Raw genomic sequence first — 25845 nt, forward strand, 5'->3', positions numbered from 1 at the left:
TACAAAAAGACCTTGCAGTCCGACGCCCGGTTCATTTGCCCAGACCGCAGAACTTGGGCACGAACATGGCACCGTCCGCGTCGTGGCCCTGCACAAAACTGGTGTTATGTCTGGTGTTCATTAGTGGAACGTGCGGACGGACAGGGTTGAATGCTTCAACGAAGGAGCCAGAATTTGAAGGAGTTTTGCGGACCAGGATTATTAGAGCAGTGGAAAGTTATGTGACCGACGCTGAAGTGACAGAGCGCCCGCCGTCCTTGAGGAACCTTCTGGACGAGGTGTTCGAAAAAGTGGCCAAGTTGTTGCTTCCGTACGTGCAAGAACTCGCCTACGACGAGAACATCCCCACGGAATGTATGCGGAGTTGGTCCAAGATTGGGGCCGGTGTCCGGCGTCTCGACTTCTGGGCGCTAAAATGTAAGTTGCGTCTCGCCTTACTAAACACGTCGTCAAGACGTAGTAGACTGTATTAGTGAGTTTTAGTATACCGCTGATAAGATTATCGTGTCTATCGGAACCAATCGTAGTCGCGCGTGACTCAGAATCTTATCCACTGATTGGATCCGGTTGATACGGTTTGACGCAAGCCTCACGTTATCAACGGCCAGCTAAAGCTCTCTAATGTCAGGGGGATTCCATAAGTGCACTGTGATACAATGATACTGATTGATTGAGGTCCATTGTTATTGAGGGATTGATATTGATTGATCGATTGAGATCGTGATGTTTCCCCACTCTCGTGAAAATATTAGTAATCAAAGTGTTCCTTACAACACTAAATGGCATTTCGTTTATGAAGAAACGAAGAGTGATGTGATGTGATAGAGGAAGAAGAAGAAAAGTTTATCGATTGAACTGCAACGTTTGGAAAGGAGATCCAGCCATGTACGAGCGTGGATTTAATTCGATCGTGACCCCCCCCCCCCCCCTCCAAAGAAACATCGAAAGAGAAGGAAATGAAATCAACAGATAACAGGAACACATAACGGCTGTTTTTTTTATATTTCTCAATATCAATTGCTTTGGAAATAGGGCGTAGGACTTCACAAATGGTGAATAGACGATGATAATGTGCCGTTAACCATTATGGCGCATTAACCGCCGCTGTGTGATAATGCGCCGGTGAATGGCCTGACGTATAACGTCCAGCGCATCGCGAGGATTATACGGTGATGCATCACCGCATAGTCTCCGCGGGCAACAACGACAACTTTATCGGAATGGTGATGAGGACTTTCATCGCCAGGGGCCATACTCTACCCCCATTGCTGGAGGTAATCTGGTGAAACAGAACAATGATACACCTCACGATGAGGACAAAGGTCCTACAGTATTAAAAATGAGGGGTGATGAAGCTTTGTTTAAGAGTGTACGGTTTCCAAGAACTTTATAAATGCTCTCAGAGCAGAGCACTGGCGAGCTGGATCTGGCCACCGAACAGTTTTTGACATAGCAGAGAGGGCGAGAGTCCAGCCGATTTTGAGACGCTGAGAGCGTGAATATGAAAGGTTGGTAGTGCGCGTAATGGAGAAGTATATATGCGATCCTCTCTACTCTTCGTGACAATTCCCTCTTTGCTGGGTAATACCTCCACGACCACAAGCGTGCGAATGGTACAAATGGAACGGACCAGAGAAATGTGAAAACTCGGGGGATGCCTAAATGCTGATATATGTATAGCAGCATTTACATCGAGCTACATGCTACATCGAGCCTTCGTCGAAAAGAATCCCCAATGTGAACCACCATCGATAAAGAGGTGGATTGACCAGCGATACTAAAACTCCGGGGAAAAGGTAAAAACGGAAACAGTGCCAAAATAAATAAAAGAAATAGCAAGCCCCCTTAGCTGGGTCGGCAGCGCCCTTGTCCAATGTGGGAGAGCACAGTGTGCCGGAGATTTCTGGCGCACTTTGAAATACCCCAAGTATCAAGCAGTAATGAGCTGCCAACAGGTATATCTTTCCATTCGACGGGCTGGAGATTTCACATACTAAAGCAGATGGAACGAAAATAATCATTTATTTTTCTTTTATTCACTCACCATTGATTTATTTTTTAAAGAGCAGCAAGCCACTTGACTTTGGCTGACAACTCTTACCGTTTACGTCGAAGAAAATGATCGGTGACAAAAGCCCTTCGTATTCCGCAGGTCATTCACAAGACCGTCCATAGCTCAAACGAAACGCGTAACTATACCAATGCTACCCTGTAATCTTGTTCAATCCGAAATGAAGAATGTGACAGCGCCGTGGAAGTAGCTCTCGCACATCGGAGACGCACCCTGGCTTCCCGACTCCCCCTATCAAGACACCGCATTAATTCGTCGAATGCGATTTAATTTGGCTTTCACAGCTCAGTGGCGTTACCGCGTGAGACAAGTTGACTCTCCCAGATACTATTACAACGGCGATCTGGAAGACATACAGCACATTCCTCTTCATTTCCCTAATTACCAACCTTCCGGGGCCGCACTTTCCGGACCCCTCAATCAGCTGGACCCATTATTCCACATCACCACCAGCAATGGGGCAGGGTATCGCCCCTGGCAATGAAACTCTCCAATCAAAATCATAAAATAAAGCTGTCGTTCTTGTAGCGTGCGGGACCGGAGTATGAAACGCACATGGACGTGAGCTAACAAAGATAAAGTGTATAAAAGAGACATGACGCGTCTGAAAAGCTCGCGCGCGTCCCTTCCATGACGATGAACCGCTTCAAGACGCTTTGGCACCACGTGCACAACGGCACAACTTTTTGGCACCACGCGCCAGTGCCGGATTTACGGTGGTGGGGGCCCCGGGGCACTGTGCTGTCGGGGCTCCCTCGTGTATTCTATGTTTATCCAACGTGTTATTCGGGGTCGATATGCGTGGACGGGGGACAGATTTTTACCAAGTTTTCCATACCAGGGAATGCGGTTCAGGCATGCAAAACAGATTTCCCTTGGACAAGGCCTTTACTGGTGGGGGCCCCGGGGCAAGTGCCCGTCTGACCTCCCCTAAATCCGGTACTGCCACGTGCACAACTATCACATGGTCGACGGGCTGCACAAACACTCGTATTGCCACCTAACTCAAGCAGCACAATGTACTGAAAGTCGAGTGCAATAGGGGTGGACGGGTACGTGGAAGACATTGAACACACTCGTGAAACTAAAGAACAGTGATAAGACACATACCGTCCACCCTTATTGCACTCGACTTTCAGTACATTGTGCTGCTTCCCAAGCTTCCCTTGGGCAACTGTAGGATGAGACAAGCGGAAGCTTGCCCACATCACATTAAAAAAATAATAATGAAAATACTCACCTAGTGTAACGTGTGAAAACGAAGCCGGGCCATTCATTTCCCTCCTGTGTGCACTGCACCAAATCGTATGCGTTGGCAATGTACTGAGATCCGCGCAAATGCAATGGTGACGACAGGTCACGCAGTACCATACATACATCACCGCAGCGCCAGAACGCAGCAATTTGAAAGTTGCGCCGCTTGTGGGAAGATTGCTTATCGGTTACCCCTTATCTGGTTCTCACAGTCATTGTCAAACCCGCCAGTCATTGTCTTCGCTCGTTCCAGGCGCAGATGGTTACGGGGTACAAACGCGTTGACGTCGTCGTTTTCTCGTGAAGCACACGAACTGTCTGTAACTGATTAGATAATCGTAACAGCAGAGTGTCAGCGGTCAAACCGACATCGACCAATCTATTTCTTGCATTCGCCTCGCTTCAAACATGACATCAGAAGGGTCCGCTTGAACGAACGTTAAGGAGATTCCTCAGTGTTGTTCGCAGAGATTTCAACGAGGCTTTCGATAGTGCTTCTTGGGGGCGCGCTGCTGTACTAAACGTTACTCATGCGTAGAGCACTGGCAAGGCTACTGAGCACGGCACAGAGGGACTTCCTAAACGTTCTTGCAAGCCCCACGAGTGTACTGGCATCAAAATGGAAGGCCGACCTCAGGGACCGGCTTCCTGTAGCATCTCAAACAGACTTCAAACACATTCTGAATACCAACTCTCGCCCAGCGACTAAGATATTGTTCAGAAATTGCTATACGTGTCAGCTTCGCCGTGCAACAGTCCATGACAGTGGAAAGCTGCAAGTGGGATAGCAACACAAGGGATGGGGACACCTCGTAGGTTAACATGGACCTTGCCATTGTTCACCCGAAAGAGAATGTCAGAGGTCATCCAGCGGCGCTGGAACTTATCTTCTCCAAGTACCGCCTGCTCCCTGCAACGGCTCTCCGTGCACTCGTCAACAGCGAGCAATCCACACCTGGTAATTTACTTCCACTGCCAATTAAGAGCACAATATGCCGCCTATCCCGCTGCGAGATAGGGAGGAGGCAGAGACCACGAATGGTGCTCCACTCAACGCCGTCAGGCTATAGAGGCCTGCATCACAATGCCACAGGGCACCCGGGAACAAACCTAAACTAAACGCATGTTCTGCTGTCTCCCTGAACTCGCAAAAGGGACAGCCGGGTGACGCAAAACCAAAGCCCGAAAAACGATCACGCAGCAGCAAGACATCATGCGCTAAGCGCCACTGAGGACTGGCTCGGAGGGGGTCAAGCAGTGGTCCAAGCCCACCATGTATTGGCATCGCCCAAGCCCTACCTGACCAAACCGAATCGACTTTACAATATGATCATATGATAATTACCAGAAGAGAGAATTATAGAAGAGAGTTAAGAAATCGTTTATGTCCTGCCTTCGCGGTGCCCATCCTCAAAAAGCGAGCGAAGTCCAATACCATCTACAATTCTTATTCTGTGCTCTAGTATAACTCTGAACACAATAGTGTCACGATTTGCTAAATCATTTAGCTTAACGGATTGTTATGGCGCTTATGGATTGTTGGATGTTATGGGGTTTTATGGTATAATGGTGATGATGGCGGAGGTAACTGGAGTAGATCTGTACGTAACGGGTGTCAGTCTATTTGTACGGCAAAGAAAAATATGCAGTTGATTATTTACAGTATTTCTATCACCCCACCCGACCTTCTCTAATATTGCCCCACTTCGCCGATACGTAAGTATTTAGAGATTACGACATGCCCGTGGTCGTAGGAGGAAAGCAATTTCCTCGAAATAATACGCGGCAAGGAGGCATTTTCCTATATCCCCATGAACAGGAAAGAAAAAAGGACTTCGCCTTATAACCTTCAAAAATACGCGGTACTGGGGCGGTGTGTTGTTGGCCATTACGTAAGATGACGTCATTACCTAGCGTTAAGTGTAAGGTTCTTCCTTGCAGGAAAGAAGATATTGAAAACTCAGGGTGCACTAATTCAATCTGGTACAGAATCATATGGGTAGTAAGTGCTAATAAGGTGATCCAAAATGGAGGTGAAGTGACCAAATTTTGGAGGACACGTCCTTACCGACTGCCCTCTATAAAGTTCGGAGTGAACAATGCTCCAGTCCCAACTGACGCATATAAACAACAAGCCGCTCAGCCTTGCCACAATCTTGGGTCCTTGCTCTAACCATGCGCAGTACCGTCAACGCCTGCACTCATTCTACTTGTTCTTCACGTCTATACTAGCATGCTTGAACTCCTCTGACCTCAGAGCTTTTGCCATGAATGCGGAGATGTGATCTTCACAGCACTACATCTCCGGCAGTCGACCGGATGAACTACTATTCCCATCGCAGTTACGGACGCACCCGCGTTTGTGATATCTCATTTGTGTATTGTCATCAAGCAAGAGAACTACCTCGTATTGCCAACTGTAGGATGGGACAAGCATAAGCTTGCCTAGAACTACCCAAGGAGGTAGCCTCTGGTGTGTCATGTGTGCGTGCGAGCGTGTACGCCTCATCTTTTTCATCGTCACCCCACTCATACATTAAACCACATGCACTGTGGTACGGCACCGCAATTGTTGCGGTGAATCACCTCATACCATCGTCATTCATGTACTGCTGAGCATGGCCTACCTCTCTTCTCCTCCTAAACAAACAAACAAACAAACAAACACTCTCAGAAAAAAGGGTGGAGCAGTTACACCTTCTGGGAGGTAACAGTTGGCGCATATGTTGTGCCTAAAAGGCTGCAAAGTTCTACCTGCTATACCTTCGAATGATAGGGTTACCGCTTCTGATTCGGTGAGCGTGGGAGGCGTACGCCTTTTTGTAGCAATTTGGATATATAATTGCTTTAACCACCCTTTTACGCCCTTTATCAGACGCTGTGTTGACCTAGGTAGTAACTGTAGAAGTTAACACCTTTTCACACCCTTTTTTCTTAGAATGTAGTAGTTGTTGGGAGGACTGTTGCACTGCGTCCTTCACCAAGTGGGTAACAGAGCCTCCTTTATGTTTTCAGTCATCGACTCTATGGGGCGTCCGCCCCCTGGCATAATGGAGGGAACAGTTGGAAGTCTAGGCGCCTATGACGAGTGTCGAAGCATTCGCGTCCCAGCTGAGGACCCTGGAGTGGAAGACTTTCGTGGACGATATTGCTCGCTTTACTTCAAGCCTTCCGGCATTGATGGGGAAGGACTGGAACTCCTGGAACGGTTCATGAAAGAGCATCCCTTGCTCAGGGTAAGACGCTGGTCGGTGCTGTGCTGGTCTTCCACCTGACGCGATACATTAAAAAAATAACTGATTTCTTGAGATTCACTTAGAATTACCGTTCTCAATGAAGAAAGAGATGTGCAACCGAACTTTAATCCCTGTTCGTTACCTGCAGCACCACCTGAGAAACCTGGGCAACATTACGCTGATGTTCAACAGTCTCGCTGAAAGTGCTCCGGAACATGCGATAGATGCCTTTGGAGGAATGCGTTTCGGCGCATGCATTCCGTCGACTTGCCAAGGAAAGGACCTCAAATATATGGCTGAGAAATGTAAGCCCAAATCCAAGCTCGCGACACATGAAACGACGGAGTGTTATATAACACGTATGCAATGTAAAATGTAATACGTGCTATAGTACGAAGAGCGCCGTAAACGGACTATTACACACTAAAATCAGCGTGCGTATGTTTATTATCCTTGATTTTTTTGTTTCAGTAACAAAAAAATACGGCATCGACACCACAGTGCGCGGATGCAGTGTCGACGGACCGATACAGCTAACCACCATTCAGATTGTTATGTTGTGAGTATAGCTATCTTGAGATTAAATTGGAAAAGACTTACCGATGCTCAAACAGACAGTTATTGAATTCTGAGGCCATGTTCTAACCTACTCCCCATATCTGTTCAGCTTCTTGATAGGCTCGTCGTGCCTCCTCATCGGAACAGCGTCAGTGTTAGAGCTCTATCTGAAGCACCGAGAGAAAAAGGCACCCGTCCGCATGGAGAAGCGACGTAAGCACCTGTAACGCCAAGATTGTTCCGTATAGAAAGTGTTGCGGTTGATATAAAATTAAGCGCGAGCTCTCTTCGCTGCAGCCTTCATTGTGCAACTGCTTCTGGGTTTTTCCGGAATACGAAACACCAGAATCTTAATGAATACAAAAGTTGTGAAGAACAGTGACCAGCATCGACTCCGTTGCCTGCATGGGATGCGAGTGTTCAGCTTTCTCTGGGTCGTCATCGGACACACCTACTCAGCTGTGGAACCTCAAAGTGTCGGTGCGTATATGTTTAAAGGTTGTTGTTTAGAAATGGGCGTTGATTGACAGCGTCCTTATCCGCACATGCACTACGCAAAAGCTACGTATAAGAAACCCTTTTACATGTGAGCAAACAAATTGTTTACGGACATCAGGTCATCCAGAACTGTCCAATAGGGATTGTTCACTGACGTCATCCCTCCAGAGGGCACTCGCTGCGAAAAGGCGAAATTGCCGCCATTATGTATGTAGGTCCGTGGAAGTGTGATTCTGGTTTTCGTTCACTGTCATGTGCTTTTTAGAGGGGGGGGGGGGGGTTATTGTAAAAAAAAAGAAAAAAAGAAGGATAAAAGGGGAAAGGTCAGCCAGGTAGCACGGCGGATTGCTATTCCCTAAAAAAAGGAATAAAGAAGTGAAATAAAATAAAAGCCGGCGGACCATTAACGTTTGAATCATGGAAGTTACTTGGATTGTGGTACAGATAATATTCACACACAATACAGTAAATCTGAAACGCCAAATGTACTGTGAATGCCAAGTGCGTGAAGGCATGGACAGTCGATCCATACGAACCTACATTATGGCGGTAAATCTGCTAGCGACAGCGGCGCTCTCTTGCGGATGACGTCATGTGAATAAACGGTCTAATAGCAGCTAAAGGCACAGCAGCACAATGAATGACACACGTGAATACGTATCTGAATTCGATTAAGTACTCTCTCAATCGCGGCTCGATCCAGAGGACGTCGACAGAGAGTCTAACAGATCCGCGCGGATTTGAAAACGTTTCGTTTCTATAGCCCCAAATGAGGATGTCACGTGGTCATCCGCGCAGATCCGCTTATGTAACCACATACCGTTTCCTCTGCGTGTACTATGACGCCCATTTCGACTTTTTCCTTTTTCTTCCTTCAGGTCGTGGAGAGGCGTACTTGGAATACTTGCATGACTTCGTCTTCGTTTTGATTATGAACGGATTCTTAGCAGTCGAAACCTTCTTCTTCATGAGGCAAGTCCTGCATAATTCAAATGTAGTACGAACAACAGGACAGGGTGTCTTCTTTTTTTTTTTCTTCGCTTTTTTTATTTATTTATTTATTTTATTTTTGCCACACATTTTCGCCACAGTCTTTAATCGTGCCATCTGAGTTTTTCCTAAAACTCATTCATGAATAAGTTAGTTATCGGATTTTAGTTAATTAGCCGTCGAATAATGATGCGACCGGCCAAGAAGGATACTTGGGCATACTTGGGGCTCTTGTATATTTTTACTAAAAAATCTAAGGCACCTAAAAAAAATGATGTACAAAAAACACCCTTTTGATCACTATGTATGAAAAACCCGTTACAGTCAAAATTAACTTGACATTTCAGTGGCTTCTTGACATCGTACGGGGTGATCGTCATGCACAGAAGCGCATCTATTTTCAAACTGGTGCCCGTTTCCATCATAGTGAGATACATCAGGTAAGAGAAGCCATAACGTGTTTTCCTTGTAGACGTGACATATTTGCTGCACAAGGTGAATAGAACGTAACTATGCAAATATCTCCCTTTTTTTACATCATAGGTTAACGATTCCTGCTTTGGGGTTCGTCGGATTCTGTTACGTCTATCCATTAATTCCGAGAGGACCCATCGCTGACGAGTGGCTGTGGTTCATGTTGAGAAACTGCGACAAGAACTGGTGGGACGTCCTGCTGCAGACAACTAACTACAGGCCAGCACTGGAAATGGTAAGGAGGACAGATAGCTGTCGGCGGTGACGTGAGAAAAAGTATCGATGTATAGCGAGAGATGTTTTTCCTTGCTACGCAGTGCATGCCCCATCTCTGGTACCTCGGGACGGACTACCAGCTGTTCCTCATTATGATCCTTTTCGTATTCTTCATGGCAAAGTAAGTGCAGCATCTATACGGTGACAAACTGAGGGCTAGGTGCCCTAAAGTAAAGACTGTGGCACTTTCCTAAGTTCCAGAGACCTTAGTTAAACTTGTAGCAGACGACGCGCCGCTCCGCGACGCAGACGAAGCCAACACCCGCGTCACGGAGCGGCGCGTCGTCTGCTACAAATCACTACCTAATAGATTATAACGACCACGTCACAATCAGAAAACCTTATGGGGAGCCGCCAGGAGCGCCACGATCCGCCAGGGGCTATACTGATCGGCACAACACGATTGGACGATGGAAATTTGGATTCTGAACGCGCAGAAGCGTGTGTACGACTACCGTAGCAGACGACAGCGATAGCCCATATGAAAACGCGTAGAATGATGATGATAATCAACCTCAGAATGAAACATCTGTGGAACGTCCACCGCTTGTACAGAAATACTAAGGTATGCTGAAGTACAAAGTATTGTAGAAGTTGAGGAAGCAATAACTGGGACGATCAGAAGCGCCACCGCTACCTTCCAAAAATGCGGCGCATAGAAGGGGTGCGCCTGACATGGTCGTGCTACAAACTAAAGGCTCTGAAACGCGGAAAGTACCGCAGTAGCCAGATCAACTGGTGTGGCGGTAAAAGGGAAAACGATTGCAACAGATGACAGTTGAAGAAAAGGCACCATCAGTTGCATTCGAAGCCATACTACGAACACAGGAGGGCTGTCATTGGAAGCGTTAAGTTGGTGCTCCGGGGATCACTTAAAACACCAAAGCAACTTCCGGTGCGCGTTCCCGGGTGCACCCTACGCGCCGCTCGTCTCATGCCAAGGTGAAGCGGTATACGACTTCCGGTCCGTGACTCATTTTACTGTTTGGCCATAGAGATGGCGTTTGGCGGGATTGCTGGGTGACTTGTTTTACAGAAAGCAAACCACAGAAGGATACTCAAGCAGTGGTGCGCGTGCGGGGTGTCCAGCTTTCGTAGAGCCTCACAAACACCATTAACTGGGAGGGACTATATAAGGGTATACGTTCCCATCAGAACCCGGCAAAGGTCGCCAGGGGGCATACTTAACGCGCCCATTTTCTCCGGCGGCGGATGTGGGCGAGCGCGTGCACACGTTCCAGACGGGTAAAGACCAGCGAATCTGTCTCCGGATACTTTAATGATGATCTAAACGGGACGAGAGTGTGGTTCAGGGACGAAGCTCTCGTGTTTGGGATTTCCTCTCTACCGCACTAGAGCGTTGCTGAGAAAGTAAAATGAGTGACTAACGGGAGAGGGCAGCTTTGAGAAGTGCCAATGATGTGTACAAATAAGGCCTGCTACTTCGCATTCATGGGTTGCCAGCTCCTAGTAAATGGAGCCATCGATCGCAAGAGGGACATCCGAGGGGTAAAAGCAGGGACGTCCGATATGGGTGTTGCGACCAAATTTACCGCTCCAGCATTGACACTATCACATATGGCACCGGTTAAGACAAGAGGCCATGTCCAGTGGCGAAAGAAACTATCCAGGAGCTTCGATTGGATGGGACACGGGATATTCAGCACTACTTCTTTGTTTGCGATAACTTTTCTACGTCACAACAAGAGCTTGATTTCAGATTGAACTGATTTTTTGCACTAACGTTCCAGGAAGCCAAAATATGGAGTACCACTCCTGGGCATAATAGTCCTCGTATGTTCCATCGCTCTGGGTGCCATATCGTATGTCAACGAGTACGGACCTCTCGCGTTCACCAGTGCAAGGGGTGTTGAGTAAGTAGCAAACGTTTTGCATTGTGCTAACTAATACGTCGCGCGTGGAATAAGTGTCGTTGAATTTATAGTGCATATCTCTTGCCCTCAGCATGGAAGGCACTGAGCGGCAACTTGTTCTTTGTTCAATTATTCGTGCGATTCGATTAATGGCTAAGTACGTGTCTTCAATGTGAATCTTTCCAGCAAGACGCTAATTGCTTTCAAGGAACTTTACCACAAGCCTATCACCCATATCGCTCCTTTCACGCTGGGCATCCTCGCTGCTTATTTCATCCTGACCTACCCCAACTACAGAATAGGCAGGGTACGTATGGCATATTACACCTATCACTTTCGTGCAATCGAGTACAAATACCTTATCCCTCTGTTGGACGCTGGGACACTGGTGTCCCCTTTATCACTTCGTCTTCTACGCGGGCTCCAGCTACGCCATGCGATTATTTTTGCCATTGATTTGTCATTGGTCATTGATCATTTAGCGCTGCTCGAAACTATGCTTCTTTCGTCATGCAGTCCATCAGGACCCACCATGAAAAATCTTTACGCTGTACGTTGTCACTGCGCAGTTAAATTTAGAAGAAAAAAGGTCCCGAAGAAGAGTCGATTGGATTGAGCCCGGCCTGATCTCCTGGAGTTGCGTAACCAGACTGTCTCTCTGGTGTAGCGTCACCGTAGCTAGCAGTTGCGAAGTATATTTTCCGACAGAAATTTCGACTGCTGCGAATATGGCGCGGCGCCGCTTGCGGGGGCCTCTCCACGTCACGCAATGACGTCAGCATCGCTCACTCACTTACGGTCTCTTTCAAGGAAAGGAAGGGTTTCCTCGCGCATGCGCGCTACATGTTATCTACGATCACCGTCCTTTTAGAGCATGTTAGGGGCTGTTTATACTCCAACGGCAGACGACGTAGCTTGTGCAGCGTCGCCCTGCGCGATCGGACGTTTACGGCATGCTGCACTGGCTTTGATGTGCTGATTATATTTCATCGTCAACCACGCGATGTTTGTTTGCTAGAGCACATGCGTGGCCATAGCAACACCTGTGTAATCTGTGCATACTTGCACGTGTACGTGTTCTCTGGATACCGCCATTTTTTTATATTTTTCTTCTCCTCGCGAAGCACACGCACAGCGCTTGCCGGCGAATGCTGTCGTGCAACGACAGTTTCCTAGACTGACCTCTCTCTACCCATAACAAACAAACAAACAATACTAACACTCCGACGGCAGTGAACCTCGTTGCGCGCGTTCGCACGTCGACGTTACGTCGGAGTATAAACAGCCCTTTTCTTATTTATTTATTTAAGGGATACTGTGGGATACTTGTGTCATAATACGCCGCAGTAAAAAAATAAACAGAAAAATTGTGGAGGCCTGGGTTTTCACCGTTCATTTAACCTCATGAAATATTTCCTGCAGAAACTGTACTACACTGGATGGGTTGCTGCTTGGGTAGGAGGTCTGGGTTGTCTCTACGCAGTCTACCCGTGGAATATTGGAGGGTCTTACACTAACCTCGGAAGTTCCATGCACACCGCCGGCTACCGGATACTCTGGGGCTTGTGTCTAGTATGGGTCGTCTTCGTCTGCGGAACCAGGCAGTCAAGTAAGAAACTCACCTCACAGTTCGCCTCTTTTTAATGTGAAGTCAACCTCTTGTCGAGTGCAAATTAGAGTCTGTCTTTAATTGATTTCTTGGTACTTTAGAATAGAGATAATATAGTGTCAATAGACTACAGTCAACCCTCGATTTATGAACACCCTCGGTTCCCCGAAAAATCGTTCATAAATCGATGGATTCATAAATCGAAAATTCCGTTAACTGAGTACCATCGATCAAATGGAACAGTATTTCCGAGTTGGGATTGTGTTTATAATGCCATATATTGTGTAATTTTGCTTTTGACCATGCCTTCTGCTGTATCAATCTCACAAAGAACAGACGTTAGCGCATTCATACTCTGTTTATTATGCAATACTAAATTGTTTAATTTTGCTTTGGACCATGCCTTCCGCCGTGTCAATCTTGGAAAGAAGAGATGTCTCCACATTCGCACTGGACTGGTCTCGGATTTCCTCCGGGATTTTTAACCTCCGTTTATTAATCTCCGGGTGACAGCGACCACCTTATTCATCAACTGAGGTCAGGAACACTTGGTCGCACCTTGTGCGACCCCGGAAAACCCGTTTGTTGTTCAGATTTGGAGGGGTTAAGAACCGAGGGGCAATACCTGGAAAACGTTTTGTCCGTTCAGGCGTCATTCATAAGATCACGGAATAATCCCTTTGAAGGTTCCTGTTGACCTCGGAACGATCCGTTCATAAATTGAAGGCAAAAACGCTGGGTAACTCCTAGTTCGTTCCCAGAAATTCCATTCGAATATCGAGGTTCATAAAACGAGGGAAAAATGAATGTAAAAAGTTTGGTTCCCCGTGCTCGTGTTCATAAACGAAGGAATTCACAAATCGAGGGTTCATAAATCGAGGGTTGACTGTATACTGTAGCATAAATGCAATAACAGCGAATGTGTCATCTGTAAATATTTAGTGCTCCCCTAGCAGGTTGTCTTTCTATTACGAGCGATACGCCACAACGTTATCTCATTTCTTTGTTTCTAGAATGGGTGAACGGCTTTTTAAGCCACCCGTTCTGGGTTCCCTTAAGCAGACTGTGCTTCGCTGGATACATGTTTCACATCCTTGTGGTTGCATATAAGATCCTCACTGCAAGGCAAAACATCTACGTGGACCACTGGATTATGGTAAGTAGTTTGTTACAAAAACGTGACCATCTTACAATAAATACCAGACACGACATGAAGAAAGCTGGCAAGGCACAAGAAAACAAAAAGAAAAATTTTAAAGCGATTTTTTTAATGTATACACAACAGATATGTGGTTCTGTATTACCCGTGTAACATTACTATTTTACAACTCCTTGTAGGTGAATGACTTCTTCAGCCACACCGTAATAACGGCCCTGGTATCCTACATCTTCTTCCTGGTCTGTGAATGCCCCGTGAGCAATGTGGTGAAGGTCACGTTGCAAAAACTCTTCCCAGAAATAGAGCGTCCCAACCAGTTTAGCTTTGCCGATAGTGCTCAAGCGAAGCCGGACAAAGAGAAGGTCTTAGCTATCGCTGGCACTCCCACTAAGGACGCCAAAAATGGCCTCTCCCTGGGCGTATTTCGCTACATCTCGCACAGTGCTGACAACGTCAAGAGTAATTGCAAGGCAGATGTTAAGGACTATGATGATGATGAGAAGGATACGGTGTGCTGTCACGTATAACTATATGGTAACCTAGTATAACCGCGTGCTTCGGTTAGACGATTGCCATAGCAGGCTATGGTTCTCAGGGGCGGATCTCGGGGAAAGGGGTCCGCATGGCTTAATTCACTCCCACTCTGTCGCCATCGAGCGATTCGATAGACCTCAGGTTGTGTATGTAGCAGGCTATCCCCTACCTGACTCCCCCGCCACAAAAATCATGGATCAGCCCCTTATAGTCCTGCTACATCTGCGTCGGGTATACTATAGAAAGGTTCACAAACGAAAGTCACGTGAATTGCACATCTGCTAGTTTTTTAGCTCGTGGAAAGCTGTCAGACTACTAGACAGCAACGTATATGCCAAAACGTTGATCGCCAAAAAAAGAAAGAAGTCGCAAGTCACAAAAGTCACACGAATAGCGTATTCACAACCGGCAGAGTCATCGCAAAGGTTGCCGTGTATAAACTTTCTGTAAATATAGTCCGCAGTAAACTGTGCAGTGACGAGACTGCCGTGTCAACGTCTTGTACATTAATTGTACATTGAGGATTACAGCAGTATCACGTACTGCAACATTGTTCTTCGTCTGGGAAGAGAAAATCCCGTGAATGTTTGTACTTTTCCTGTTCCTACTTGATGGAATAAAAGTAATTTATGCTGTACTGTCCGTGGTGATACGACGCCCAACAAGCTCCCCTGACGGCGTGTTTCTTTCACTGGTCATTTCTGCCACACAGAATGCCATTTCTCGTACGGTTTTCGTTTATAAGCACGCTCTTTTAGCACAATTATCATCACCTCATATACTATAAGGAAACGGCAATGTGACAGCGTTCAGCTCCAAGAGCGGACAATACCCCTCACACCATCATCATCGTGATTTAATTGTTGTTTACAAGAACATCAAGTTACAGAATACCAGCCTTATAACGTTACTGCTCGCGACACACTTGTCTGCAATCTAAGCTCGTGGCGAACGATCTCCTGTCGCGCGGTGTCGAAGGAACTTTACCAAAGTCGACTCTTAGGGGAGGCGGAGGGCGGCGCGTGCATTGCAAGCAGACGACGCCCCCCAAGTAACTCTCCCGATTTGTGGTGCTATGTAGCGCAATGGACTGCACGGTCTCCCCTTGTAAACTATTTTGGTTAAGTTCTTTCGCGCGCGCGACAACGTCCATAGAGCATCGAGGTGGAAGGCATGTGTGGAGGCAAGGCATAGGGAAGACAAGTGTGTCGCAAGCATAGATATGGGTGTAGCGACCGCACATGGCATTCCAGGAGTGCAACGCAGTGGTTCAAGGTTGACCGAGGCTTTCGCTCGAGAAAAAATCAGTGCGAGGAATTGAATAAAACTTTTCGGGGGACGAAGTGCAATCTTTCTCGAGTCACCGGCTTGAGAAGCACGTGCAGCAGCGGCAGTTATCTGCTTCATCTTCAAGGCCAATGAATGAGGAAGAAGAGGATGGAGCTATCATGGTCATACAAAAGTGTCATGGCGGGGAGCAGTGTGTCTGCATCTTTCGCCTGGGCGCAACCTGGAGGAAAGGTGTTCCACACAGATTAATCCCTCCAGAAACGTGTCCTGCAGTGATTAGGACAGCAGCTCACTTCTTTCTATACCGCAAGTGCATTAAAAGTATAAGAATTTTTTAAGAATAACATAAAAAAAACTAACGTAGTTTAATGCTTCCCAAATTTTCCATTGTATTTAAAGAAATAAAATTTCGGTCGACCTTGAACGACGGTTTTACATGGCTTCAAAACAAGGGGGAGTTGTACTTTTCACAGCAGAGATCATCTCAGCGCTGCATGTGAGAGGAAACTTGATGCTGGTTTCGGGCGGTAATTGCCGCTGACCACAGACGTTCTACGACACAGCATCGGTGACGCCCTCCGCCATTTTTTTTTCTTTTCACTGCATCGTTCGAGTAGTTATATAGACAATATTGAAGGAGTATTGGATGGATGAACAAGTATGCAAAATTTACAATTCGATGTCACCTATACAATTTTCATAATCCTAGTTTCTTGGCCGCTAACACTCGCATCTCCTGTTTTTGTGCTTTGCCTATTGCTGTCTTCGGGTAGTCTGCCTGGAAAATGAAGTACCTCGGTATCTTGAAATGACTGATCTGTAAGAAGAGACAGAGACAAAGGGTGAGCATCACAACAGAGGAAAGCACGTCGAGAACAGGAAACTCGTGGCTCACCGGTGTTTTCTTTTCACGAGCACACAGGAAATCTTGCCAAACATAATCCAGGACAAGAAGGCACGACACTCATCAGGGATTAGGTTGTTTTTGTACATTCCCTTATGGTTTCACGAGCTAGGGGTCGCATTCTTCAACGCTCCTCTGCAGCTCCTCATGACTGGTTTTGGCTTATCTACCTTCATTCGAAACGCCCTGGACTACTACACGCGGAAGTGCCGGTGTTTCCTTGGAACCCAATGTCCCCTCAAGCGGAGGACCGCTTCTTTCCTCCGCCCTCTGGAGTCGAGGCAGGGTGTCCAGTCGTCTCAGAATACGGCCGTAGGTTCACACTTTTGGATGGTCTTGTTTGTAGCTACTCAGGACATATCGGTGCCGGACAAATTTTAATGTAAACAGCTAGGACACCAAAGGCCGTATTCTCAATCGATCCTTGACTCGACCCTCCACGTGACCTGCTCATCGGGCCTGGTCTTGTTCTTCAAATATCCTTGACTCGAAATGCCCCCCCACCCCCACCCCCCAAAACGGGGAAAATCCTTCGTTCTTTCCTCGATAACTACACGGCAATGCGGATGTTTGTTTGAAGCCCAATGGCTCCTCGAGTGAAGGAAGACGAAGTGCTGAGTCGAAGATTGTTTAGGAATACGGCCTTAAGTGGTCTAAACCTCTAGGGGTAAATTCTGTTGAGATCTACATATAAACCCAGAAAATAGTTGGAACATTACAGACACAAGCCCACGGCACATCTCAGTGGCCGTTCCCAGGATTTTTTTCCAATAGGGGGGACAAGCGTGCAGTCCCCCTATACCACCATTTTTCTGGAGGCTGATGTTGAGGACTGTGCGGGTGTTCAGAGGTTCCTATCATGACATCTGAGAATAATCATTACGACCTATGACTAAAGAGCGCACTATTTTCACACTCCTGGAGCTCCAGGGGGGAGCACGGCACCCCCCTTGCTCCCCTCCCCCCCCCCTCCTTTCGGTACGCCCATGCACGTCTCCGTAAAGCACGAGAGGACGGTGTTCTCACTTTTCCCTTGCAGTACTCTTGAAGATCTTCACCCTTAGGTTGAGAGCCCTCCTTGGGAACAATCCACGCGCACAGTTCCTCACCCATACGTTTATCGGGTACACCAAGCACCTGCGCAGAGAAAACGTAACGTGGCGTATCCCCGAACTTTCCAAATCTCATGGGGGGCACCTACCAAAGCCTCTTGAACGTCGGGGTGGGCATTCAGAACTCCTTCTATTTCAATGGGGTAGATATTTTCACCTCCTCTGATAACCATGTCCTTCAAGCGACCCATTATGGTGACATAGCCTTCTTCGTCCATGGTGCCAACATCACTGCATCAAATCAAGCAACCCCTGTGTTGCAATTACGCTCAACTTTACACCGCGACGCAACTGACCCTGTCTTGTACCAACGGGCTGCTGTGAAGACTTCGCGTGTTTTGGCTTCTTCACCGTGGTAGCCCAAGAAGATGTTGTGTCCTCGTATCCACACCTCACCCGGCTCGTTGATTGCGGTTTCTTTTCCCGTCGAAACGTCCGCAATTTTCGCCTTTGGAGCAAGCAAGGTACAGTATCGCAAAAATACACTAAAAAAAGTTGAGGTTCAAAGAACTACGGGAAGAAAAGAAAGCCTATGTGTTAACAGTAGACCTGGAACCAAGACCGTCATGATTTCAAGTAAGTGCTGTTACTGATCACACAACATTGCCGTGGCTCTCCCCTGAGTTACGCTGATATGCTGGCATAATCGGCAGCAACGAGAAATAAGAATAGTGTAAGTTCGAATCCTGGTGTCAGCTTTTTGCTGAATTAGTTTAATTCGGTTTGTTTGTTCCTTTCTTTTTGTGTGTGTTTCTTTGCTTGTTTGTTCGGTTGTTTGTTTGTTGCGCATTCGTGGCTCATGGCTTTTGTGCTATCCCTAGATTATGTCAACTATAATTATCCTTCTTTACTAGGTTATACAGCAGCCCAAAACACAAGACATGACACCCAAATGCCCGAAATCCTCGGAACATGTTTGGTTCTTCTGATTGTTTTTGATTTTTTTTTAATGACCTGGGGGGGCGGGGGGGGGGATATCGCATAGACTAGAACCTAAGAATACAGACAAGACTGTACACATGCATGAATGTGGTACATAATCTCGCGCTCACGTGATAACTGGACGTTTTAAAGCGATAGCTTCAAACAGCCGTGCAAAAGCGAAATGTCCAATAGCGAAAGCTATTGGACACGCCCCACGGTTTTTCTTGTTCTTTGTTTCCTAGTGATGACAAATAAAAAAAGTCCGTCCGTAACATTTGTGGAGAGAGAGAAAGAGGTGGAAGAGGGGTTACAGTTGCACCAAAACGTGTGCGGGAACCCGAAGTTCAGGAACGCGAGATAGTCATATACAGCTATCGTACTTTGACAAAATGCACAAACCCAAGGAGCACAATGTACTGAAAGTCGAGTGCAATAGGGGTGGACGGTATGTGTCTTCTCAACGTTCTTTAGTTTCACAAGTCTGTTCAAGGCCTTCCACCTACCCATCCCCCCCTATTGCACTCGACTTTCAGTACATTGTGCTGCTTGGGAAGATGCCGCAGTTTTCCCTTTTGCTTTTTCTAAACAGGAAGCTGAAACGTGAAGTGCCCTGATTATTAACCACAGGTATCGTGTCGTTCTTCAAACCTGTGTGTTACAGGAAGCAGGGTTTCTTACTTCTACAAACGGCAACGGCTTGCCTACTGTCGTCAGCCTCTTGTCTTCGGGATCTGTATCTCCAACTAGACATGCCGCTGTCGTTGTTTCCGTAGCACCGTAACCAACCTTTAAGAGTTTCATGTTTCGAGGATATATATTTTACAGCGAAGTCAATTAACTCCTCCCCGTACTTACAGTAACAGCAGCATTCAGCTTCCCTCCGACGAACTTCCTGACGTCTGTGGGACAAATGTTTCCGCCCATAACCACTGCAAGGCAACGAGCAATGTATGCGTTGTAGAAAGGTAAATGAAAAAAAAAATCATAGGAGATTGCGACTGCGTAATACGAATTTCAGCGACAGCATCGTCGACACTGTGCCGTCATTTCAAAACGTCCAATGCTAGACGAAGCAAGCCGATGGCAAGTCAACGACAGGGCTGCGAGGTCACTATTGAACCACAAGCGATAGCACACCGCGCAGCCGTGTCGAAATGGGTTCTCCTTGCATAGACCTCTCCCTGTTTGTAAACAAATGACGTCATAGCGTTCGACAGCGCCACCAATTTGGTAGAGTTGAACTACGCTCGAAGCTAGGAGCGAACAAGACCAGAAGACCACGGTATTGAGGGGATTATGATGATTCCTGAAAGAGACGCGACCTTCTGGTCCACCTTTCTTTCAATAGGAGGCAGCGAACAATAGACCTCTCCCTGTTTGTAAACAGATGACGTCATAGCGTTCGACAGCGCCACCAATTTGGTAGAGTTGAACTACGCTCAAAACTAGGGGCGAACAAGGTCACGCCCGAAAGCCATGGTCTTTAGGGGTTTATGATGGTCCCACACAGGGACGCGGCCTTCGGTCCAACTTTTCTTTCATTAGGAGGCAGCGAACAAGAGCGCATACGTGGAACCGCAGCCCTCCCCTTCAGATTTGTTTCGGTTTCAGTCTGTCCACCAACGTCATGATCACGTTCTCGGGTAGAGGTATATTGCCTAGTAAAGCCCACCGTGGCTCCTTCGGATTTCGCTATATAGAATATAACACCATTACAACAGACAGTATTATCAGAAGTTAATTACTCCGCAGTCTTCAAAATGCACATGCTTCCTGCATATGTTTCCTCCGGATTATATGAAACAATAACAGAGATAGCCGATGTATGAAACGCTGCCTCATGCAGTGTTGAGTTACCCGCTTTTACAAAACAGAAAGGAAGCCAAAAGTAATCCATATCCAATCTATGTGCACTACATACCCTTCTTCACCGATGACACATCGTACTTGTAAAAATCAGGATGACCCAGAATATCCAAATGCATCGTTGGCGCGCCAGAGATTTCTACGCACCTACAGAAGAGGTATACAAAAGGGTGTGTCAAGAAAGCGCCGACGTGAGATATGAAGGCCATTTACCTGTGTTTCTCAATCGTTTCGAGGATGTCTTTGATGTCGTAACCAGGGCTTGGTACAATGACTTTGGTACCGGTGACCGTTGCCACTCCAAGGGTTATCATCATTCCAAAGACGTGGAAGAATGGGAGTGGGCAGCATATTGAATTCCTCTTTAAATAAACGAGTAAATCAGTAAATAAATAGGGAAAGAGACAGTCACTCTGTTATTCACTAAGAGCGCTCATACTTTCGCATATATAACATCAATTAAATTTGATAAAAGTGCTCAGAAGCAACGCAATATCTCCCACGAGATAAACAGCGCTGATCCCATAACGTTCGGACAAGTAGATTTTTAGCACGATATTTCATCACGTTACGTGAAACATCCTGTATGCGGTGTTTTTACGCCGAAACGGGAACGCACTTTGACGTATCCATCTGCAAAATTTTACAACGCCAATGAGCCCAAACCGAAACTAAGCTTATCAGGAGCGCAGGGTGAACACCACCTCGTCCCGGCCCTCAATCGGCACGCAGTCCAATTGGCTCCATCGCTCCAAAGCGCGTGACCCGTCAACGTCAAATGGGCGTTCTTCTCCCGGCGCTCGAGACGCGCTTCTTTCGGTGTCGGTTTCGGCACAATTGCATTGCAAATATCGGGTGATGGACATTTCAACATATTTGCTCGCTTCAAGAATTTTAAAAGATTAGGCGACTTTGAATACCGACTGGCTCCAGCTCCTCTAGCTCACATTTCCTCGAAGACCTTTAATTTAACGAATTTTATAAGACTACAGCCATATGATAGTGTACGTATGCTCTTCGGTGGAATGTCGGCTTGGCTGCATATAGTGGACCTTCCTAATGCTCTCGTAGCTTTTTGAATAAAAGCACACCCTGCATCATGATACATATGCTCACGGGCCTTCGACTACACTTTTCACATACTTTCCACGCTGCACTTACCCTATCCACTGGATTCCTGTAGCTGTATGCTAAGGCATTGTTTACGAAGCTATGATGCGAGATCATAGCTGCCTTTGGAGTCCCCGTGGTACCCTAAAGGAACGTTTGTACAAGATAAAGTGGAAGCGCTGACAAGATGATAATTCCAAGTCCTTCCACGAACACACTGAAGCACGTCGTTCTTACCGAAGTAAACACAATGGTCAAAGGATCATCAATGCCGATATCTCCTTCCACTTGTGTAATGTCCGCGTTTCCACCTTCGAATATGGCCCGAATGTTTATGGAGCCTCTGGCAACAGGAACAAAGCTTGTTAGAAAAAGAAACTGATTATTTTTTATTTTTTTTACAAATATTCGAGGCGAATTATTTGAAACGACAGTGGCGGAACGTAGAAAGACCAAGCCCTATAAAGAATGCAACTTTTCCAGTGCTGTTTCCTCCGATTTCGTCCTTGCGAACGAAGCAGTCTGTCTGTGCACGCATGCGCAGAGTGAAATTTCATTGCGTGCATAGCTTAACGACGAACTGCGACAAAAAAAAAGCAAAAATAAATCGCAAAGCTGATCAAGGTTAACACCAGTAACTAGCGAATAAATTCGAATTTTATTATACACTGCATATTCTGCGCCCAACGAGCTCATGCGTGTCCATAGTATAGCTATGGGATAAAGGCAGCTATGTATAGCTCCAGACAAAGGTTTCCTTATTGCCTACGTGCATGCGTCTTATTACTTACGCGAGATTACAACGACGACCTATGCAGATGCCAATACGTTAATACTTACCCCAAAGACTTTTCGCTATCGACAAGCACGCTTCGAAGAAACGGAAACCTATAACGAAATCCCAACGAACAGTTATACGACTAATTCGGCGACTCCATCGAATGACACGTACTTCTCGCAATTGAGCTGACCCGGCGCAGAGTCCCTCAGCTCGGGTATCATATCGCTTAGAATGTCATAGTACTTCATCGTCTTGTAGGACTCTGGAATGTATATTCCTGCACAGCCTACCTGATAGGAGAACGATCGTGAAATGAGACCTTTTCACAAGCAGGACTTCGTTATACCTCACCTTCTTAAGACACGTCTCAAACTCGGCAGCCGTGTACGCGGGGTGTATGCAGGCCTGAAGAAGAAAATTTTTGCGTGAGATGTACTACTAGGTGAGCTCACATTATACTGAAATACTCACCGATACCATGCCAGCCCTCGCAAGGGCCCCGTACATCACGATCCAATTATACGTGTTTGGAGACCATATGGCTACTGAGTCGCCTCTCCGGAACCCTGCTGACAGCAGACCGGTCGCTGCCTTTTCCACCTTTTAGAGGAAGCGAAATGTCATCATGTGTGACTAGGGTTGCCACCAGGCCGGTATTATACCGGCACGGCCGGTTATTTGCTTCCTCTGCCGGTTGCCGGTAGGAAGATGATACCGGCAGCCTTTTGCCGGTATTTGTGGCTCAAGACCTTTCATAAGGGCTTTTACGGGATTTTTCCTTCAACATTCCACTACAGCTTGAATAAATCTGGAGCACAGACGAAACTCCGCAGTCACCAGTCGTTTTCTTAGTTATTCATTATTATTATTATTCATTGTTATTCATTACGCCTTGTGTTCGGAGGGTACAAGAGCAGTGGTTGTGTAAAGCTGTTCGTGGTTGTGTCGAGCCAGCTAGAACGTTCCTCACCCACTTTCCCTTTCCCACGAGCCTTTCCTCCTTTCCCTCTATTCCACCTCCTCTCCCTCGGCCGGTATTTTTCACTCCGAAAGGTGGCAACCCTATGTGTGACTGAAATTTGCTGATTTCGAGGAATACAATCCATCGAGCAAAGAAAATGAGTACTTGTGAACTTTCTTGGTTTTCCTTCTTTCTTTTTCTTTTTTAGAGCTAATTGAAATCGCAATTTATTTATTTATTTATGGTTGTACCTCAAAGGCCCTGCGGGCGTTACATGAGGGAGGGAAGGCAAAAAAAGAAAAAAATCACTTCAACGCAACAAGACATTTACAGTGAGTACAATGAGAGCAATGTGCTACAATATGAGAAATCACAAAAAATGAACCTCAACGTTTACAAACCTAGGTACTGAGAAAGTGTATTCTTGAAGGTTTCAAAATGTGTAATGGTGACCATTTAAATTGGAATTCTGACGGCCTTCTGTCTATACGTCTCATGCAAGCAGTTCGATACGTTTTATACGAGATATACATTCAAACTGGGCCACCGATTATTTTTAAATCGATGTCGCCGGTTCTGTCCCATTGCTCCGAACTGGCTGCTCACGTACGCGGGGGTTTCCGCGCGCGCAGCACGGAAGAAAAACACCCCGTTTCTGGCGTCACCAGTATCGGGATTCTTACGGCCGTGTTCTTATAGATGACCCTCGACTCGGCCCTCCGCTCGATCTGGTACACGTGACCGGCTTTGCGCAACTTACATCGGCTCCAAACGCTTTCCGGGGGAGAAAACTCCTCGAGCACCACCGAAGCAACGTCGGTGCTTCCTTGAAGCCTAATGGCTCCTCAAAGTGGTAGAGCACTTCCCTTTTACTCGGTATATCCAACAGGAAGCACCTATAGGCACCTATAGGAAGAACCTATAGGAACCTATAGTTGGACGGAAGAGGCCTCAAAGCGTCCCTTCCGCCTCACTTATGAGGTGACGGCGAGTGAAGCGAAGCAATCCGTGAGCGCACTCAATACGGCATCCGCTCCATTCCTCCATCTATATCACTTGTTTGTTTCAGGGGTACAACGTGTTGCTTTGACAGCAGCTCTATGAGTTACGAGGTATCACTCATTAGGTATTTGTCATCACAACGCTGGTACCGGGGACACTGACATCTGAGGACTCCCTTCTGCACAGCTCCTCAAGCCCAGTCAAGGATGGGGAAGGGCAACATCAACGAATGTTGCACCAATGTTTTCTCTCTCTCTCTCTTTCTCTCTCTAGCACTTTTTAAACTCTAGTAGGTCCCTTACGGATAATAATGCAACAAACAACAAGTAATATAACGTTCACCTAAAGACTAGAACGCCGCCGAATAGATAAAAGCGTACAAAGAAGGAAGTAAGTATAAGGAGGAACGAAGGTGTGGGAGGAGGAGATATATCTTTATGACAGTTAAGAGACCGGGGCATATAGTATCTATGTGGCAAAGGAGATTGCTTACATCGTTCTTGAACTGCCCATAGGTTATATGCTTGCTTTCCTTGGCAAAGACCCAACCTATGTCTCCTCCCCACTGTGCAGCCGCCCTGTCGATGGCATTGCCGAAAGTGTCACCCAACAGGGCGGAAGCGTGCGGTTGGAAGTAGTAGCTTGACGTCAGTTTCTTCGACGATGACGACTGTTGTCTGCAAAAGAATCAATAAAGAGAAAAGTTTAAGATATCTGTCGCCCTGAGACAACTTGCTCAGCACTTGTGCGTGTAAGAGACGCTGTATGTGCGCTTTCCTGTTTATCTCGAGTGGAGTACAAAACGAGCAACGGTTGATGTTGGTGTTGTTGTTCTTTGTTAGCGCCGCGAAGCTGGCGGCGTGGCTATAAGCGGCGTACAGGCGTGGACAGATGGAGAGAGGACAGGGGTGGGGTTAGTATGTTGCCAAACACATTATTTTTCTTAAAATTAGCTTTATATTAGGCTTCCCTAGTAGAAATCACCGCGTACTGTTTTCTGTTCTGTTGATCTATTTTGATCAAGTATTGTAGCGTGTGACCGTCTCTGGTCGGGACACCTTCGTCTAGGAAAATAAAAGGCGCAGGAGATTTGTTTTGTCCATTGTTTCCCAAGTGTTCCTCACTGAGCGAGAGACCATAAAACATTGCCCGATGCGGAGCATTAACGATCATGTTTGACATCTGATACTGACGTTCGAGTAGCGCAGCTGTAATCTCCGACCTTTGATTCCAATCGCTGACCAGAGGTCGAGGAACGCGCACTTTATCTCGCGAAGAGGACATGTATAAAGAGGGACATGAATACCACCGCGATTATTCTGCACGTGCTGACGGTGTTCCCGTCCAAGAGTCCAAAATTCA

At 46.7% G+C, this 25845-nt stretch overlaps 2 protein-coding genes across 2 annotated transcripts in view; one reads left to right on the forward strand and one right to left on the reverse strand.

Annotated features, from left to right (window-relative positions):
* LOC135368842 (nose resistant to fluoxetine protein 6-like) lies at nucleotides 1–15170 on the forward strand. The gene is made up of 15 exons (XM_064602377.1): nucleotides 1–417; nucleotides 6341–6561; nucleotides 6710–6866; nucleotides 7033–7120; nucleotides 7229–7332; nucleotides 7417–7599; nucleotides 8496–8589; nucleotides 8955–9047; nucleotides 9151–9316; nucleotides 9399–9478; nucleotides 11109–11231; nucleotides 11418–11538; nucleotides 12654–12840; nucleotides 13854–13996; nucleotides 14179–15170. Exons 1-15 carry the CDS (start codon nucleotides 66–68, stop codon nucleotides 14524–14526), a joined length of 2460 nt encoding a protein of 819 aa, XP_064458447.1. The 5' UTR covers nucleotides 1–65; the 3' UTR covers nucleotides 14527–15170.
* The window catches only part of LOC135368843 (medium-chain acyl-CoA ligase ACSF2, mitochondrial-like), a 17383-nt gene continuing 5625 nt past the window's right edge, over nucleotides 14088–25845 (reverse strand). The window contains exons 2-16 of the mRNA XM_064602378.1: nucleotides 24977–25160; nucleotides 22992–23120; nucleotides 22872–22925; nucleotides 22692–22810; nucleotides 22580–22627; nucleotides 21977–22082; nucleotides 21791–21883; nucleotides 20843–20991; nucleotides 20685–20776; nucleotides 19619–19692; nucleotides 19442–19549; nucleotides 18136–18287; nucleotides 17929–18070; nucleotides 17754–17864; nucleotides 14088–16640 (exon numbers count right to left, since the gene is read on the reverse strand). Coding sequence (XP_064458448.1) covers nucleotides 16521–16640; nucleotides 17754–17864; nucleotides 17929–18070; nucleotides 18136–18287; nucleotides 19442–19549; nucleotides 19619–19692; nucleotides 20685–20776; nucleotides 20843–20991; nucleotides 21791–21883; nucleotides 21977–22082; nucleotides 22580–22627; nucleotides 22692–22810; nucleotides 22872–22925; nucleotides 22992–23120; nucleotides 24977–25160 — 1681 coding nt within the window. The 3' untranslated portion in view covers nucleotides 14088–16520. The remainder of the gene's footprint in view (nucleotides 16641–17753; nucleotides 17865–17928; nucleotides 18071–18135; nucleotides 18288–19441; nucleotides 19550–19618; nucleotides 19693–20684; nucleotides 20777–20842; nucleotides 20992–21790; nucleotides 21884–21976; nucleotides 22083–22579; nucleotides 22628–22691; nucleotides 22811–22871; nucleotides 22926–22991; nucleotides 23121–24976; nucleotides 25161–25845) is intronic.

The sequence above is a fragment of the Ornithodoros turicata genome, chromosome 9 (assembly GCF_037126465.1).
Source record: "Ornithodoros turicata isolate Travis chromosome 9, ASM3712646v1, whole genome shotgun sequence".
NCBI classification, from domain to species: Eukaryota; Metazoa; Arthropoda; class Arachnida; order Ixodida; family Argasidae; genus Ornithodoros; species Ornithodoros turicata.